Source organism: Dreissena polymorpha, chromosome 5 (genome assembly GCF_020536995.1).
Source record: "Dreissena polymorpha isolate Duluth1 chromosome 5, UMN_Dpol_1.0, whole genome shotgun sequence".
Lineage (NCBI taxonomy): Eukaryota > Metazoa > Mollusca > Bivalvia > Myida > Dreissenidae > Dreissena > Dreissena polymorpha.
Genome location: NC_068359.1, coordinates 104,960,354 through 104,979,687, shown reverse-complemented (window position 1 = coordinate 104,979,687; position 19,334 = coordinate 104,960,354). Strand labels below are relative to the sequence as shown.

The following is a 19,334-nucleotide window of genomic DNA, read 5'->3' as shown; positions in this document are numbered from 1 at the left end:
GATAGGACATGTCACCAAAGCAAAGCCGCGTGGAAGGGATGGAAATTCGCCAGGCGCGCGCAATAAGCCCAAGCCAACATATTTTTTTGTTTAATACTTTATGTACCGACACATTAATTTTTGATAAGCTATCTCCAATAGGCGTTCTTGTACACATTTTAAGTTATTATCTACAATTTATGTACACATTCTTTTAGGGGTTGCACTGAGGCTACAAGAGATAGACTCACGTGCGCACGTATCACATCTTCCAGAGATGAGTGGAGCATTGTTGCATGCGTGCTGTCCCCTATCTTCGTCGTCAGGAGCTGGTTACAAATAATTCAGAGATGGAGCCCTGGTTTTATTATCTAAAGCGTTTTATTTTATGAAAGAGATAGTTAAGTCCATTCATATTTGTCATACAACCTTATTATATCAACAAAAAGTACTTTTCCGTCCTATTTAGTTGTGTTTTGATGGTTGGTATGTTATGGTGTGAGATTGTGTGTGCATCTATCAACCTTTCTACGGCCATGGACCGGTTCGAAAGTAAGACATAGACAAATTGGCTTATGGGTTTGACCCGGATTCGATCCGTCACACGTTTTTACAGTTAAAGAGTGGAAGCGCGCAGGCAAGACACAAACAACAGGGTTTAATGATACGACCCGGATTCTATCTGTCATCCGTGTCCCGCGCGGCGTTCCGTGCACTCCAACCCGCACGCAAACGCGCACCGAACAAGAACACGCGTTATTCGGCAGATTAACTAGGAGCTGTGGTTATAACAATTATCAATTGATGGAATAACAATTTATCTTAGTTAAGTTTTTATGAATAAGTTATTGGAATGATATTTTATTGAGATATCTACCCGTATACACGTAGGAATATAAACACATGGGGTCGCTCCTGCGTGGCGATTTTATTGGGCGGCATCAACAATAGGTTACTATTATTATTAAGTATTTTTTGAAAGCCGCTATTGCCCAATCTTAACGTTGCGCGACGTGTTCTGGACATGAAACGAAAATATTTTCGAAAGTGTTCGGAATGTTACATTGGGGGAAGAGGACATTTTTATGGTCGTCGACGACGATGTGTGAACGCGACGCCCCCGTCTCAGGCACGTGTAAGCTATATCATCCCGTTTAATGGGCCTGTCGATGGTAATTTTATTATTATAACAATTATCAATTGATGGAATAACAATTTATCTTAGTTAAGTATTTATAAATAAGTTATTGGAATGATATTTTATTGAGATATCTACCCGTATACACGTAGGAATATAAACACATGGGGTCGCTCCTGCGTGGCGATTTTATTGGGCAGCATCAACAATAGGTTACTATTATTATTAAGTATTTTTTGAAAGCCGCTATTGCCCAATCTTAACGTTGCGCGACGTGTTCTGGACATGAAACGAAAATATTTTCGAAAGTGTTCGGAATGTTACATTGGGGGAAGAGGACATTTTTATGGTCGTCGACGACGATGTGTGAACGCGACGCCCCCGTCTCAGGCACGTGTAAGCTATATCATCCCGTTTAATGGGCCTGTCGATGGTAATTTTATTGTAAGGGTTGGTAATTAGCGCAAATCTCGATTAGCTCAGTATTTTGACCAGCGTAAGTCCTGTTCATTATATGCGCTCTGTGTCATGATTGCGATCAGATCACGTGCGTTTTGTTTAGATCTGAAAGTTGACCATCTTGAGATCCTACCCTAGCAAGTTGGTCAGCCTGCTCGTTCCCGCGTTTTGGATGTGCCTGCTTTAAGCGCGTAGGGTTTGCAGCGCGCTGAGTGAGTCGGATGTAATGACATGGTTTCATCATTCGTGCATTTTAAGTTCGAATAGCCGCGTGATAACGCTGTCAATAATGCTCGATTGGTCCTTGTCGGCTCGGGTACTACTTACATGTACCCCGGGTACTCTTAAGTATACTTACATGTACCCCGGGTACGGTAAATATACTTAAATGTACCTGGCAATTTTAACGCTAAATCGGTTGTTGTCGGCTATTTTTTATGAATTATGTTCAAATTTATGTCAATTTACTGTTAGATGGCCTCTATATTATCGGAACCCATACTCAAAAAGCATGTTGATGCAGTTAAAAAAAAGAAGTTTGTTTACGATGAACAATATCGTTTTACCGTAATCGGTAGCGCGTTTTACGATATCGGATTTTGGGCGGGAATACAACTCGGGTACAGTCTAAAATCGACCGGGTACGTTTAAGTATATTTACTGTACCCAGGGTACATTTAAGTATACTTAAGAGTACCCGGGGTACATGTAAGTAGTACCCGAGCCGACAATGATCGTTAATAATAGCTAATTTAGATGTAAGTGTAGACAGTTGCTTTTGAAATTTTATTTTGCGGTGATGGATGATTTGATTTTGAGGACTATGTACTACATTAGAAGCGTCGGCTGATTTTTGTAAATCATTTTTGCTTACTTCGGTTTATATGAGAAAATACCGGGGTAATTGTAATAGTTATTTTTATGTTATTTTGGTCTACAAAGCCGCTATCTGGGTCCGAATTGGCTTTCTAAATTCTGGTTGTAAGGTGTAATTTTAAGCCGATATCGGGTCCGGAAAGCGTTCTTAAGCTTAATTAACCAGATTCCTTTGATTTAATGGCAAATGTTGAGCAACCTTAACATGGTAAACGTTTCAAAGCTTGTGAAAACACGGAGAACAAAGAATAATGGTGAGGATTTAGCTATATTTTGTACAAAGATTCTTCGTTTTTACTTCTCATTCTCCATCTATATTGCCATTTTCTTTCCTCAAATTAGTTATGTTATCTTTAAGGTAAGTACTGATCTTCATTTGAATAAGTGCTGTATGTAAATCGTGTTACTTTGATATTACTTACGTTACTTTTGATTTTGTACACTTTTTGTGTCGTCACATGTCCCTTAAAGTTTGAAGTTCATAACTTATTTCGTGGTGGAATGTAGCCCAACCAGTCAGGTAGGGAAACGCTTTATTGTCTCTTCCGGGTAAAACAGACGTTCAATGTCTTTATTGTTTGTTACTGATTTGTCCAGAAACGCATTTCGAGAATAATAATGAATTGCTGTTGCTACTTTCAGTGATAGTAATTTGAAGAAAATATTGTAAAAACTGACAAAATGAGCGAACTTACCCCAGATGAGGTAAGCTGTGAATTGTAAATGGTTTATTTAATACCAAATTGACACTGACACTGAGTGACAGTAAGATAATATTATAGTCCAAGACGTAATCTACCGATTACGTCGATGTATATCGTCCTCATATTTATAGGAGAAATGATATTAATGTTATTGTTAACAGACTAACATTGATTAAGATTAAGACCAGCCTACAATCAATCAAGCCTCGACACTACGGACCAGCTCCTCTTAAGGTTCATGTAAAGTGTAAAAAGGCTTATTTTTCACATAGGAATAGTTCAATAAATATTATGGCAGATAATTCAATTTATATGTCAATAGGCTTGTAAATACTAGTAGAACAGATCAGTAAATGTTAATAAAAAAAATATTATGCAAAATGTTGCTTTTGAAGAAATATACAGCGCATGCATGAAATTATCAAAATAACAAACGGAGTTAAATTAAACAAATTCCTTTGGTCAAAATATTGTATACACTTAATGTTAGGTACTACAAATGAAAAGTCCACATAACACACACCAACAATCCTAAAATATCAAAAAGAAAAACATCAAAGAATGTCAAAAGTTAACAAAATAATTGGGAACTACTTTTAGTATGGTGGACTTTCCAGTGAACCTTTATTGTCAAATTAACTTATTTACTCGCAATACAGTACTCATTATAGTCACGAAATGACAAAATACAAAAAATAAACTATATTTTTATTACCAAAAGGCATAAAAGTGTATTGTTAATTTGAAATATATAAGACTCGGAAAGACGACTAATTTGCTACCTTAAAACAAATTACAACATGTTTATGTCCCTGCTCGAACACCATAACTGTTCGTCAAACATGTGGGGCATAAAACATCCGGTTTAAAGGAAGTCTACATAACAATATTTTAATTAACGATCTAGGCATAATATTTATGGGATTGGAAAAATGAATTCTACAAATGTTGGGCACACGTACATATTAAACCAAGTGAACATTTACCTTTCTATAAAAACCTTGTCATCGATCAAAAAATGCATTTGTTATTGTCTTGTCATGTTTACCTGTTCAGCTAGCCTTTATTTGCCGGAAGTATATTCGAAAAATATTTCTTTTCATTTTCGACAATTTATAAAATATTACAGATCCATTTGTTCTTAAGTTTTTATAATTTGTTTATGAGGTATTTTCAAGTTATCTAATCAAATAAATATAATATGAAAGCAATATTTAATAAATTCGTAAATGCAGATCAATACAAACTGCTGACAAATATGGACGACAGATGACAGGGATTTCAATAGACACATTTTGACGCGAGCAAATTAAAAATGACTTGTTTTTGACGCAACCCTTTTTCTGCTGTGCGTCATTTTGACGCATCGAAAATTTGACCTGTGCGTCAGTCTCTCGAGTTCCATGGTAATAAATCATGCTGTGCTTCTAATTGAAATAAATGTTTCAGTATTTGAAACTTGGTCTATAATCGAGGGAATACACCGGGCGCTGTTTATCTTATCTCATCTCTTCCAATACACATGTCACTGTCTAAATAGTGCGTGCGCACTAATTGGGTAATTAGCAGCAGTGATTGCGTGATAATTGATTGACCATCCGATAATTGCAGGGTTTGTTTTGCAGACTTTGCAGACGGCACGGTTAAAAAAAGTCGGCAAAAGTAATTAAAGAAAAAACAAAATTGATCGGTCTTGATTTAAAAAACATTTGATAAGATTTGAACAAGAAAAAGTTGGATTATTAAAGTTAAACTACTACAGGTAAGGCATTCTAAATTGTACATATTTCGGACATGTATAGTATTCGGATGAATAGTAATAGATATACTAGATGTTCTATGCATTTAGATTGTGTTTTGTTAGAAAAGCTATCATAGGGATGATGATAATATAATGACGATACACTTGTGATGAAAAGGTGCTATCGGTGCATATCTTAAATTACTTAAATGTGTTAAAAGACTTAAATGTGTTATACGGTCATTAAAATATGTTGTGTTATGTATCATGGTATTGTTATTTAATAAAGCAGTATAACTTTTTAAGATATTGTGTTACTCTTAGAGCATATTTTTATCTAAAAAATTGAATAATACAGACAAAAACACAATTAACGCGCTTCAAAATTGACCCCAGCATTTTTCAATTTGACTCCTCAAAATTTCAGTCCAGGGGTCATTGACTCCTGGTTTTTTAAAATCTATTAAAATCCCTAGATGAAATTAAATCAGGAGAAGACTTCAATGTATCAAGATTCTATTGAATTAGTGAATTTCATGTTAGCGTCATTGTTATGGAGATAATAGGAAAATGATATAGTTTCATGAAATATATTTCATAACATCATAACTCCTCTTGATTGCATGCTATGCAATTGGAAACTTAGACTTTTTCCAAAATCTATAAATAGCAACTCATGGTATAAACATGTTCATTTTGAAATTCGCATAGTGTCGTTGTGGGGCTTTATTGACGCAATTCAATGGTAGTAGTACCTTAAATATAACTGGCCAATACTGTTGGTGGTTTTATTTGGTTCATGTGTGTTATTTTTAATGGATTTGAGAATTTGCCATATATTGGATAATTTTTCCTAATAATGACATTATTACTAAGATTTGTGATTTTTTTTCTTGAAAATGTATACATATGTAGAAATAATATATAATTATTTAAACCATATGTATATTTCATTTATTTATTTTGGGTATTACTGACCATTTTTATATTTTTAAATTTCTTCAATGTGGGGTGGGGTCATTTTGGCACTTAACATGAACCTTAAAATGTACTAGCCCGAATGTAATGTCTGCTAGACCATAAATGACATAGCAAATAAACACAATTGTGTCATATAACTGTTAATTCAGGATTTAACAGTAAATAATCAGTGAACAACAGAATATTTTTTTGATGCATAGAGTAAAACACTAAAATAAAACTACTTTTTTTTTTGCTTTTCTTCGTAAAATTCGTGCATCGGAACTGACTGGATTTTCTATTGCATAAACTTAACGTTTTCGTTTTTCTTCATATTTACATTTCCTGTCAGTTTAACCGCTGGATTCTTCTTTATTAACTGATTTGTCGGACGAAAATCTGAACTTGAACAAAGCCATTCTTTGAATTACATTATCTTGTCTGCTACGCAAAAATGTTTACATTGACAATACCGATTTTTCAATTGAAGTCATGCTGTAAAGTTTTACTACACTGCAGAAAATCATTAATATTCATGACAACTTGATCAATGGAAACAAACAATTCCTGCGGGAAGCTCTCCTTCGCGTCTAAAAATAGCAATGAATCATGTGAATGCGTCACGTTTATTTATATACGCTAGTTTTGTTCTGATGTAAATAACGGATACAAGAGTAATTTTACACATTTAGGAAAAAGGCACTCACAGCAGTTAGTTATAGTTATATGAATCAGTATAGATTAGTTATAGTTATATGAATCAGTATAGATTTTTTATGTACAACCAGTCTGACAAGCTAGCCCGCAGTTTTACTAGCCTGACCACTGATCTTACTAGACAATGTCTGTCTGGCCTTAGTGTCGAACCCTGCACTAACAGTGTCCCGGGCACCCGAGGACACCAGATTTTGGCAAGGGTCACCAGTTCTTTTAAGCTGGGAGCTCCTTTGGGAATCCTTAATTTATAGAACCACTTCGTATTGATTGACCATTTGAATCCGTGTAATTATTGTTTTTTTCTTGCCATGTTTATAAGAAGAACTTCCGAAACGGTAAGTAGTGTATTATTAATATCTTGGACCAGTTACTATGCCCATTTTTTTTCCTATCAAGTGCCATCCCAGATTGTAAACTCTTTAACCCGTAGACTCTGCTAGAATACATCACGGTGTTATTGACTGTAAAATTGGAAACGCAGTCTGCATCAATACCCGTCAGAACTGGGAATCGAGACGAAGGAAAGTGTCTGGTGTGAAAACAAAACAAAGGTGTAGCTGTACATCTTTTCGGCTTAAATAAACAATAAAATCTGTTTAAATACTTCTTCCAATTTAAAACAATTTGAGTAAAAGCAGTTAGCAAATTATAAACTCATTAAAGAATTCATTGAAACATGTACAGTTGACTTGTTTGTAATTAATTCCGTCATAATTTGTTAAAATGCTTTACGTAATACTTCATCTAATTGCAAAATTTCCATGTGGATAACATTTGTTATCTGGTCACGATTTTATCGTGGAGTAGTACATTGTGGGAACAAATTAGTGTGTTGGCTATAACGAAGCCAGCCAACTATCTCAAAACCCAAGAATTTGGTGAACAATGAATAACATGGTGTTATTCACCCCTGACTGATTAACCACAATTTGCATCTTAAGTGCAGCGGGGCTATGTTTCGCCATAATCGTAAAATAAAATGGCATAGTAAATTAATGAAAAGACTAATATTGTCTTGAGTTTTTGAAATAGTATTAATTTTAAATTAAATTTACCAATGACATAAGTTGCGGTACATTGTACATATACCAAGGCAAGTGCTCTAATACAGCAACATATACAAACAAATATAGGTCTCTTTTCTACTTCTAGATTTGCAACAGGCAGTCCAAAATGGCGGGAAAAAAATGTTGATGATGATGTTGATGAAAGACATGATATCCAAAGTTTGCAAAACAAGGCTTATAAGATATGAATGGGTCTACTTTAAATGGCAACTGAATTGAATATTGGAAATTATTTGCCCTTACGCTGTGCGTCGAAACAGGAGGGAACCATTGTTTGGGTGAGGGTCACCAAAAGTTAAAAATAAAATAGCTCTGTTTTTAATGAGCATTTGGCCTTTTATACAATCTTAATTTTAAAAGCTTTCGGCCTTCAACAATAGCTGCCATTACATGTGTTTAAAGCATTATCTCTTCAGAGATTTTGCCAGACAAATTTTGCTTAGCAAAACTGTTAGCCATACATGCCACATTCACTTGCCAACTAGGCAGTTCAGAGTCTGTACGAAAAAATAACTTAACTAATAGCTCACATGAATGTAAATTTTAACTAGTCCACAAACACTTGCCTTTATTCAAAGTTAAAGATAATTCACACAGATAAATGAGGAGACTAACCAGGTAAGATTACAGGATATAGGATTTTAAAGACATTTTGTTACTCTTAGTCTACTTTTATCTTAAAAAAAAAGAATAACACAGACAAAAAACACAATTCAGATATACCTGTTTTTGGGCTTCAAATTTGTATCCCAGCATTTGACTTTTCAAAATTTCAGTCCAAGGGTCATTGACTCCTGGTTTTTAAAATCTATTGAATTCCTTGAACCAAGGTTCCCCCAGAAAAGGCGGGCTCAGAATGGATGTCAGCTTCTCAAAGTTTACATTTTACAAACTTACTGTAGACATTCTTAAAATGTTGCAACTATAAAAGAATATCTCTTGACGAATGTAACCTAGATACCCATATTGTCTGTTAGAAAGTATTAAATGCTTTTGATTGCAGATACGGCGTCGCAGGCTTGCCAGACTGCAGGGTGTCTCTGTTGGCCCCTCTGTGACCCCACCAGATGTGGGCTGCAGTAGTGAATCTGCCCCTAGAAACATTGCAGCGTCTTCAGCAGACACACAGGAATCTGAACCCATGCAGCAGCAGTCCCAAGAAACCCTACAGGAATCAGCCGCATCAAATATGTCTGAGAAGGTTTTGAGATCTCTTCCAGGTAATCTTTTATCTTCCTCTGTTAAACATTTAAACAAAAGCACGTCATAATGGGTACCAACGCTCCTATGCGGTTGCATTTTTGAATAAATGAAAGCTTGAATTTTTTAATTTTTTTTTAGAGGTCACAGTGACCTTGACCTTTGATCTAGTGACCCAAAAATGGGTGTGGCGTGTAGAACTCATCAAAGTGCATCTGCATATGAAGTTTCAAAGTTGTAGGTGGAAGCACTTTGATTTTAGAGCAAATGTCAAAGTTTAAGCACGATGCCGGCGGAAGGCGAACGACACAACGAGCTGGCTATGACTATACCTCCGGTTTTCTCCGAAAACAGCCGAGCTAAAAATTATGCCCCTTTAAGTTTTGCAATAATACAGTTACTGGTGAACAACACTTTAAAAAATAACAAGGCAAAATAAAAAACAGAATAACGGTTGTACGGACATGGACAATTCTCCCTTTGCCTTTTGCTAATGCTATGGATAAAAATGACGAAATTGGTGGAAAGTACATATTGCCAACAAAGGAATAGTGTGTAGGTTTGCTTCCTTTATCATAAAATTGGAAAGTGGACAAAAGTAATCAGTTGAGTGTTTTTACAAGTGCCCAGAAGTGTCCTTTAATTCTGGTTAAATAAAAAAAATGGTGAGCTATGTTAACTGCGGGCCACAGATTTATGTTTCCCAAAAATATGAAATATTTTATTGTGTTTTTTTATGCAGCCAATTTCTATGAAACTTGAGCATAAGTCACAAGGTGGTGTTTTTCAACCAACTGACAGCCATTTTTAATTTGTTATACTTTGTGGGACATGTGGATAATAAAAAATAAGAAATTAATTTAGAAAATCAGGGGATGCAACTTGTGGATGTTTACATAAAAAATAGCAGACGATTTCACATGCAATATCAAAGAAGAGGATAACTTATCAGTATTTTGTCTTTTTAAATTCTAAGTGATTCAAAAATATAAGGTGAAAACACATACATGTTCCTTTGTTTTAATAAAGTCAGTGCAATACTGTGGAAAGTGTTGGTATATTTAACAGGAGTTAACATAGTATTTCACTGACCTGACCTGAGGTAAAACAATTTAACATTAAAACTAAAATGCATCAAAATTGTATTTGATTATCCCCCCCCCCCCCCCTGTTTATGAAAAATCTCCCTTTATAGCTCACCTGAGCACAATGTGTTCATGGTGAGCTTTTGTGATCGCCTTTTGTCTGTCTTGCGTTGTTGGTCGTGCAGAGTCAATATTTGCCTTGTTAACCCTCTAGAGGCTACATTTATTGTCCGATTTTCATGAAATTTGGTCAGATGATTCGTCTCCATGATATCTTGGATGGGTTCGTAAGTGGTTATGGTTGCTTGAAAAACATAGCCACCAGGGGGTGAGGCATTTTTCCTAATATGGCTATATATGGCTATAGTAAAACCTTGTTAACACTCTAGAGGCCACATTTATTGTCTGATCTTCATGAAACTTGGTAAGAAGATTCGTCCCAATGATATCTTTGACGAGTTTAAAAATGATTTTGGTTGGTTGAAAAACATGGCTGACAGGAGGCGGGGAATTTGGCATTTAGCTATAGTAAAACCTTGTTAACACTCTAGAGGCCAAATTTATTGTCCGATCTTCATGAAACTATGAAACTAGGTCAGAAGATTTGTCCCAATGATATCTTGGATATGTTTGAAAATGATTTTTGGTTGGTTGAAAACATGGCCACCAGGGGGCGGGGCATTTTTTCTTATATGGCTTTAAATGGCTATATTAAAACCTTGTTAACACTCTATAGGCCAAGTTTATTGTCAGATTTTAAAGGACCTTTTCACGCTGAGGTAAATTGACAAAATTGAATAAAATGTTTCAGATTCGCATATTTTGATTGTAGTTATGTTATTTGTGAGTAAACAGTAATACCGAACATTTACCATGCTCTAAAATATCCATTATATGCATCTTTTGATGATTTAAAAACCTGAAAATTATAAAGCGTTGCAAAGCGAAACAATTGAATAATTTGGAGAGTTCTGTTGTTTGTTATATTTTGTGACACTTAGAAGATTGCTTATATTAATTAAGTATAAAATACATCATTAACTGTATGAACACGGATGGTCGAGTGATCTAAATGTTAGTCAGTGGTTTGAGCCCAGTTGAGGGTTACTTTCTTTTCTTTCTTTAAATTTTATTATTTTTATTTTTAGCTCACTATTTTTATTTTTAGCTCACCTGAGCACAATGTGCTCATGGTGAGCTTTTGTGAACGCCTTTTGTCCGTTGTGTGTCGTGCTGCATCAATATTTGCCTTGTTAACACTCTAGAAGCCACATTTATTGTCCAATCTTCATGAAATATGGTCAGAAGATTCATCCAAATAATATCTTGGACGAGTTCGAAAATGATTCCAGTTGGTTGAAAAACATGGCTGCCAGGGGTCAGGGCATTTTTCCTTATATGGCTATGTAATTATGGCTTTAGTTAAACCTTGTTAACACTCTAGAGACCACATCTATTGTCCGATCTTCATGAAACTTGGTCAGAAGATTTGTCCCAATGATATCTTGGACAAGTTAAAAATGATTCCATGATTGGTTGGTTGAAAAACATGGCCACCAGGGGCAGGGAATTTTTCCTTATATGGCTTTGGTATAAAAATTTTGACACTTTAAAAGTCATATTTATAGTCTTTAGGCTTTAGTAAAACCTTGTTAACACTCTAGAGACCACATTTATTGTCCGATCTTCATGAAACTTGGTAAGAAGATTTGTCCCAATGATATCTTGGATGAGTTCAAAAACGATTCCATGATTGGTTGGTTGAAAAACATGGCCACCAGGGGCGGGGAATTTTTCCTTATATGGCTTTGGTATAAAAATTTTGACACTGTAAAAGTCACATTTATAGTCCAATCTTCATGAAACTTGGTTAGAACATTTGTTCTAATGATATCTTGGATGTGTTTGAAAATGGTTCCGGTCTGTTGCAAAATGTCGCCACCAGGGAGCGGGGAATATAACCTTATATGTCTATAGTAAAACCTTGTTAGAACTCCTAAAGTTATTTATTCTTCACTCTTCATGAAAGTTGACATATTTGGCTGCAAATAACAGGTCAGTTCCCTTAAATTTCAGGTGAGTGTCTTTGGGCATTTCAGGCCCTCTTGTTTTTCAAAAGTGAGGGGATATTGTCCTCTCTACTTAAGGTTTCTATAATAGACACTGAACATGTTAAAACATTCTGTAGTTAATAACATGTAAGAGAATCTAAAGCCATCATGGATTATCTCCCATGTTTACAGACTCATTGCCAGTGGACACCAATCCTCAGATCCAGACTCCCTCTTCTGAATGGGATAGCTCTGAAAAAAAGTAAGTCACTCCTTCCAATATTGCAGCATGTTTTGACATACGTATGTTGCATTATCATTTTGATTAGGGAGAGGTATGCAAACATAATTGTATGAACACTTTGTGATTTTGATTGTGCAATAATGTCTATGTGATCTTTGTTTAATTAAATTATATTATGACATGTTTGAGCAATTACATTTGATGTAAATCATTGTTTGGGGTAGACAGGCAGACAAAGAGGCTGTATATACCACCCTCCAGCTACATGTTTGGGGATTTATAAAATACTGTTGAAAATTTCCATTTTAGATAATTTAAGTGTCATAACTCCACCATGTGTTTGCTGTTTGGTTGATTATTGAATATATTGAGATGTTGACACATATGAATGAAGGTTGGTAAAGAGCGTTTTTTCTGACCATTCTCTATTGTCAGTATTATAAAACAACAATTTGACCTTGACATAGAACAAATTAAGTGGGCTATAACTTGCTCAAGTCTATTGTTTGCTCCCTTGAGGACAAAGTGCTGATTGTTAGCTATTGTGGTCGGTCATGTCCTATGTCATGGGTTGTTTGTTATCAATTATTTGCTCTGTATCACTCTGGAGGCCACATCTTTTATATCATGTTAGTGACACTTGGTTATTATAATTATTTTGACAATTATTTGACCATTATGAATATGGGTCACCATTATCCAAAAGCTGGTACAGAAGATAAAATCCTTGAAAACATTGTTACCACTCTAACGACAGATCAATGACTTCTAACGCCAGATTAATGACTCAATCTTGATTAAACTTGGTGAAATGTTAATCTTGACCAAATCTTGGCAGAGTTTGAATCTGGGTCACATGCCGCCGATGCTTTCCTAAAAAATACCAGGTAAAATCTTGGAACCACTCTTTAGCCCTCATTTATGACTCAATCTGGGTGAAATTTGGTCAGACTGTTTTTCATGACAATGTCTGAACATAGTTTTAAGCTGGGTCATGCTTGTCCTAAAACTCAGTCACCAGGTCTTATCTTAGGAAAACCTTGTAACCACTCCAGAGGCCACATTTATCGCTCAATTTTAATGAAACATGGTCATAATATAATAGAGAATAATTAGTTAGTGTTGTTTATAGATCAGGTTTATCATGCAAGGCTTAGAAATCAAAAAGCACGAGCCTTGGCGTTAACCCGATTAAACAAAAATGACATTCTTTGTATAACACCAATAATTAAGCTTTGATACTTAAATGGATGATATCTTTGAATGCTATCAACACATCCACATCACCTGACCTTATTTTGACCTTGACATTTACCTATTTCTGCACTTAGACTATTGCATACATTGATAGTCTCAGTTAAACAAAATGATGTGTTTTGTCTAACATCAATAATGTTTCTTACCAATCTGTGATACTTGAATAAGTGATGTCTTTGAACACTCTCAACACACCAATGTCACTTGACCTCATTTTGGATGTATACTTGGTTAACATGTACTCAATATGCATCAGATGAATGGTAACATAAATATAATGTGTGTGCATTTGAAGTCCATAAGTACCTAAATGCAACCTTGTGTTAGGACCCAGAGTTCATCTCAGTACTCTTACCAAATTAAGTAACTGGGTACTTGTTGCAACATAATTTGAATCAAAGCTGCTTGAAGCTAGTGTGCAAACCACTGTGTTCAATGAATATCTTGTAAAAGTACCCTGGGTATATGTACACTGATATTTTGTAGTTTCCAGTCTCAGATGGATGTTGATTCTGGCATAGAGACCATGGAGGTGGATGAGCTGGAGGGCAGGCATGAAGTGAAAAGGAGAAGGGTACGCACTCCTTTGTAGACAATGCGCATGCTTAAACAGTTTTTGTGGACTAAATCTACTTAGATTACAATTTGTCTCTTAATTTTTAGTCAAAATATAAAGGATTTGCAATCAAAGTTTGAGCTAAATTGAATGCAACATACTGATGGTCAGCTATTTGGATACCGTGATGTCAGTTGTACATAGTGCATGTGTGTGTTTGTCATTTTCTCCTGAACCGCTTGGAAGAATTTGACAAAATCTGACAAGCATGGGTGGTTTCTATAAAAATTGTACTAATTGTCTAAGTCTGTTGATTAATTTGGTCATGGGGCCAAAAGTAGGTTTAAAAAAAAAATGAATAAAAATTAAACAAGCATTTTCTCCTCTGAAACCATTTGAACGAAAGCTTAAATATTTGGTATATAACATAGTTTTGTGGTGTTCTACAAAGTTAGATCAAATTATACCACTAGGGTCAGTATGTGTTTTGCCACAGGGCACATCAGTTTAACATGATTTGTATCAGGATAACCTTTTAAATCTTCTTGTCTCAAACAGCTTTCGCTGTACTTTAAGCGCCCAGGGAAAGGGCTTTTACTTCATGTAATGTTCAAAAGTGTGTCATTTACATTAAAGAACTTGGTCTTGGGGTCAATTCACATAGAGAACTTGTAAACAATCTACTAGATTCCACTATTTTTACCCGATCATAATGAAACTTGCTCAGGTTATTTGTTCTCATAATTCTTTTGTCAAATTTTTAAATTATCCATGAAATATCACAAAAGCTGATCAAAACAGTTCAGTTCCTTAGGATCTCAGGTGAGAGACTTTGGGCATTTGGCCCTCTTGTGAACTTAAAGGTTAACTTTTGTACTGATTCTATATTAGCTCATGTGAACATGAATTGGTCATGGTGAGCTATTGTGGTCAGTCTGTGTGCTGAATCTGGCGCTCTGCATTATTTGGTGTGAAACTTATAGGGTTAGATGTTGATGTTATTGTACTGGGGATCGTTTCAATAAGATATCGTATCGTAAATATTACGTTATCGTAACTCGAGTAGTTGCGATTGGATTTACGATTATCGTAAACCGTTTCAATAACCCCCTGGTAAATGTCCTAGTAAATCGCTCTGGCAATCTACGATTTCTTTATTGTACATTCGGTTTTCTTTGGGGTTATATTCAAACTGTCAACATCCGGTAGGTTGCTTACACCGTGTTGTTTTCGTAATGTGTTGCGGAAATTTGAGAAAAAACTCATATAACAAACATTGAACAGAGAGCGAGATGGCTCACACGGGATCAATAGACAATTTATTGCCTAAATCAATCTTTCGTACCGTGTTACAGTGGAATAGTGTTGTTTTTCACTGTGTGCAAAGTCCATGAACTCACTGGAATTGTTACTAACGTCGTTAGTGGAAATGGAATTTAGAAATGTCTAATCATCATGCTGAATTATCAACAGCATCATTTCTGTGGAACACTGCGATATGCCTTATATAAGTGTTTCATAGTTATTGTGCTTTTAAAATAGTTCACTATCTGCCAAGATTGGAATGATACTTGTATTCAGGTAAAATAAATAATTGTGCAGTGTTTATTTTACTAACATATTGTAGTGAAATAAGGTCACTTCCAACAGCCTTGCTGTTGGGCTAGCTCTTTAGCGACGCGATAAAGTGTCTGACTACCACTCTGGAGGTCGTGGGTTCAATGCCCGGCTTGAGCTCAGTATTTTCACATTAATGGCGACGAGGCAAAAACAAACTGTGAATGCGGGAATGGGTCTGAGCTGTTTAATGGTTTCTGGGAGGGCCATGCGGATGCAAGACATGCTGTAGCGAGCGTGTCTGGGCCTTGAAACATTAAAAGGGGGAGGAGTGTAGTGAAATAAGGTCACTAAGGCTGTTGGGCTAGCTCTTTAGCGACGCGGTTAAAGTGTCTGACTACCACTCTGGAGGTCATGGGTTCAATCCCCGGCTTTTGCTTAGTATTTTCACATGAATATCATACACTATCACATATAAATATTTATTTAACTCTTTGTATTAATTAAAGCTTGATTTCTGAAAAAGTATGATGCTTATCAAGACACTGGAGTCTATTTCCCGAGTAGAACCAATACTTTGTGTCATCAGAGATTATCTTGAGGACCCTCCCTAATTCCCTCATTGCCAGTGGGGATCAAAGTGGGACCTTCTGATAAAAGTAGCTAGACAGACACTATAATTATGTAATATTCCAGGGCAACCTTTTTACCTGAGGTATTGTCATAGCCAGCTCGTCGCCCGCCGTCTGCCTTCCGCATCGTGCTAAAACTTTGACATTTTGCTCTAAAATCAAAGTGCTTCCACCTGCAACTTTTTAACTTCATACGTAGATGCACCTTGATGAGTTCTACATGCCACACCCATTTTTGTGTAACAAGGTCTAAGGTCAAGGTCACTGTGGCCTTAAAAAAATCTGACAAGCTTTAATCTATTCAAAAGTGCATATAATAATTGATGATTCTTTAATACATGTAGTTACATATTTAAAACAGTTACAATATGTGTTACTCATTTTTTCGCTTTACAAAACATGTCATGGTTTATCTCCATGCACATCCAACTCTCTCAGTAACGCTCGATTGGTCATTGTCGGCTCGGGTACTTCTTACATGTACCTTGGGTACTCTTAAGTATACTTTAATGTACCCCGGGTCACCGATTACCCTAAAACGATATTGCTTATCTTCAACAAACTAATCTTTAAAAACAAACTGTATCAACATGCTTTTTGAGTAAGAGTTTTGATAATATAGAGGCCATTGTACAGAAAATTTGACATGAATGTGAACATAATTAATTTAAAAAAAATAGCAGACAACAACCGATTTAGCGTTAAAATTCCCGGGAATGTTTTAATATATTTATCGTACCCGGGGTACATGTAAGTATACTTAAGAATACCCTGGTACATGTAAGTAGTACCCGAGCCGTAAATGACCAATCAAGCCTCAGTAACTGTTCCTAAATTACAGTCACTGTGTTGCCTTTTAAACTCCAACACAAAAAGGTCTTGACAAATAAAATGTAGCGGTATTTGCACCATATTTGTCTGTGTTTAATGATCATGTAAATAAACTTGACATGCAGAAAAATAATATACTTTTAACATAAATTTTATGTCCCCCAACACTACAGTAGGGGGCATATTGTTTTTGCCCTGACTGTCTGTTGGTTTGTCTGTCTGTTGGTTTGTTTGCTCCAACTTTAACATTTTGCCATAACGTTTGCAATATTGAAGATAGCAACTTCATATTCGGCATGCATGTGTATCTCATGGAGCTGCACATTTTGAGTGGTGAAAGGTCAAGGTCATCCTTCAAGGTCAACGGTAAAAACAAGAAACCGTCGGAGACGGGTGATGCTCCCCAAAGTTTTTTTTTGTCACAATATTGCACTATATATTCAGATAAAAGGAAACATCTTGAGGGCACAGTAGTTGGGGGGACAAGAATATTTTTATATAAAATTTCAAAGGGCCATAACTCTGTGAAAAATCATCCGACCAGAACCCGCTGATAATATGCACATCTCCTCTTGGTAGTGAAGCTTCCCATAAAGTTTCATTGAATTCCGGTCATTAGTTGCTGAGAAATAGTCCGGACAAAATTTGTGCACGGACGGACAGACGGACGGACGAATGGATGGACAGACGAAGCGGCGACTATATGCTCCCCCCAAGGGTTTCATTTTTTTAGGATTAAAGAAAAAATCAAATTAAACACCCAGTGAAATCAATTAAAACAAGGGCTGTTTGTAAAACATGCATGCCCTCCATATGGGCTCTCCGTTGTAGTGACAGCCATTGTGTGAATATGTTTTTTGTCACTGTGACCTTGACCTTTGACCTAGTGACCTGAAAATCTATAAGGGTCATCTGCCAGTCATGATCAATGTACCTATGTAGTTTCATGATTCTAGCCATAAGCGTTCTTGAGTTATTATCCAGAAACCATTTTACTATTTCGGGTCACTTGACCTTGACCTTTGACCTAGTGACCTGAAAATCAATAGGGGTCATCTGCGAGTCATGATCAATCTACCTATCAAGTTTCATGATCCTAGGAATAAGCGTTCTTGAGTTATCATCCGGAAACCATTTTACTATTTCGGGTCACCATGACCTTGACCTTTGACCTAGTGACCTCAAAATCAATAGGAGTCATCTGCGAGTCATGATCAATGTACCTGTGAAGTTTTATGATCGTAGCCATTAGCGTTCTTGAGTTATCATCCAGAAACCATTTTACTATTTCAGGTCACCGTGACCTTGACCTTTGATATAGTGACCTGAAAATCAATAGGGGTCAACTGCGAGTCATGATCAATGTACCTATGAAGTTTTATGATCCTAGGCATAAGCTTTCTTGAGTTATCATCCGGAAACCATTTTACTATTTCGGGTCACCGTGACCTTGACCTTTGACCTAGTGACCTCAAAATCAATAGGGGTCATCTGCGAGTCATGATCAATGTACCTATGAAGTTTCATGATCCTAGGCCCAAGCGTTCTTGAGTTATCATCCGGAAACCACCTGGTGGACGGACCGAAAGACCGACATGAGCAAAGCAATATACCCCCTCTTCTTCGAATTATATATGCAATAGTGTCTATTTTTCTTATATTTTGTACAAATTAATAACAGGTTAAACTGCATGTACTGCAGTGTTAAAAAAACACTGTTTATTCCCAAATTGATGTCTTTTTCCAACTTCACATAACAGTGTGTTCCTAGAATAATGAAGAAATACTGGAATCTCAAATTGTGTCATATCATTGTTTCTAATATCTGCATCAGCAGTAACCCTTCTGAAAATGAAATGTGCTTTTTACCAAAATGCACATTAACAAATTGCATTTTATCTGCACTTGTTTAAGCAAATCGTCTGCATTTTCTAAAGAGTACACTTTATTGCATTAATTAATTAGAATCAGATGAAGCTTTTTTCATGTTCTTTAAATTCGGAAGTGTATTTTTCTTTTTCTTTATAAATAATCCACTTTTTCTTAGACAGTGGAGTTTTTAGTACATCTTTTTAATTTATAAAATGTTTAAAGTGTATCTTTTCTAGGTTAGGACATATTTTTACTTTAGAAACAAAATAACTCATTCTTTAAAGCATTATTAGGTGTTTGCTAAAATTTAAATTAGTAACAAAGTATTTTTTCCATTGGGGCCAAACAATCAAAATGTTCACCATGAAAATGCTGACAACTTCAAACATCATTCTTTTTAAGTACAAG

At 35.8% G+C, this 19,334-nt stretch overlaps 1 protein-coding gene across 4 annotated transcripts in view; it reads left to right on the top strand.

Annotated features, from left to right (window-relative positions):
- Nucleotides 1-19,334, top strand: part of LOC127832214 (ubiquitin conjugation factor E4 B-like) — a 98,430-nt gene that overhangs the window by 5,601 nt on the left and 73,495 nt on the right. The window contains exons 1-5 of one of the 4 annotated variants that reach the window (XM_052357519.1): nucleotides 2,996-3,157; nucleotides 7,727-7,919; nucleotides 8,645-8,861; nucleotides 12,170-12,239; nucleotides 13,965-14,052. In XM_052357519.1, coding sequence (XP_052213479.1) covers nucleotides 7,845-7,919; nucleotides 8,645-8,861; nucleotides 12,170-12,239; nucleotides 13,965-14,052 — 450 coding nt within the window. In that variant the 5' untranslated portion in view covers nucleotides 2,996-3,157; nucleotides 7,727-7,844. Of the gene's footprint in view, nucleotides 1-2,995; nucleotides 3,158-7,726; nucleotides 7,920-8,644; nucleotides 8,862-9,249; nucleotides 9,397-12,169; nucleotides 12,240-13,964; nucleotides 14,053-19,334 lie in introns of those variants that run through there. The other 3 variants (XM_052357520.1, XM_052357521.1, XM_052357522.1) reach the window with 3 other exon arrangements.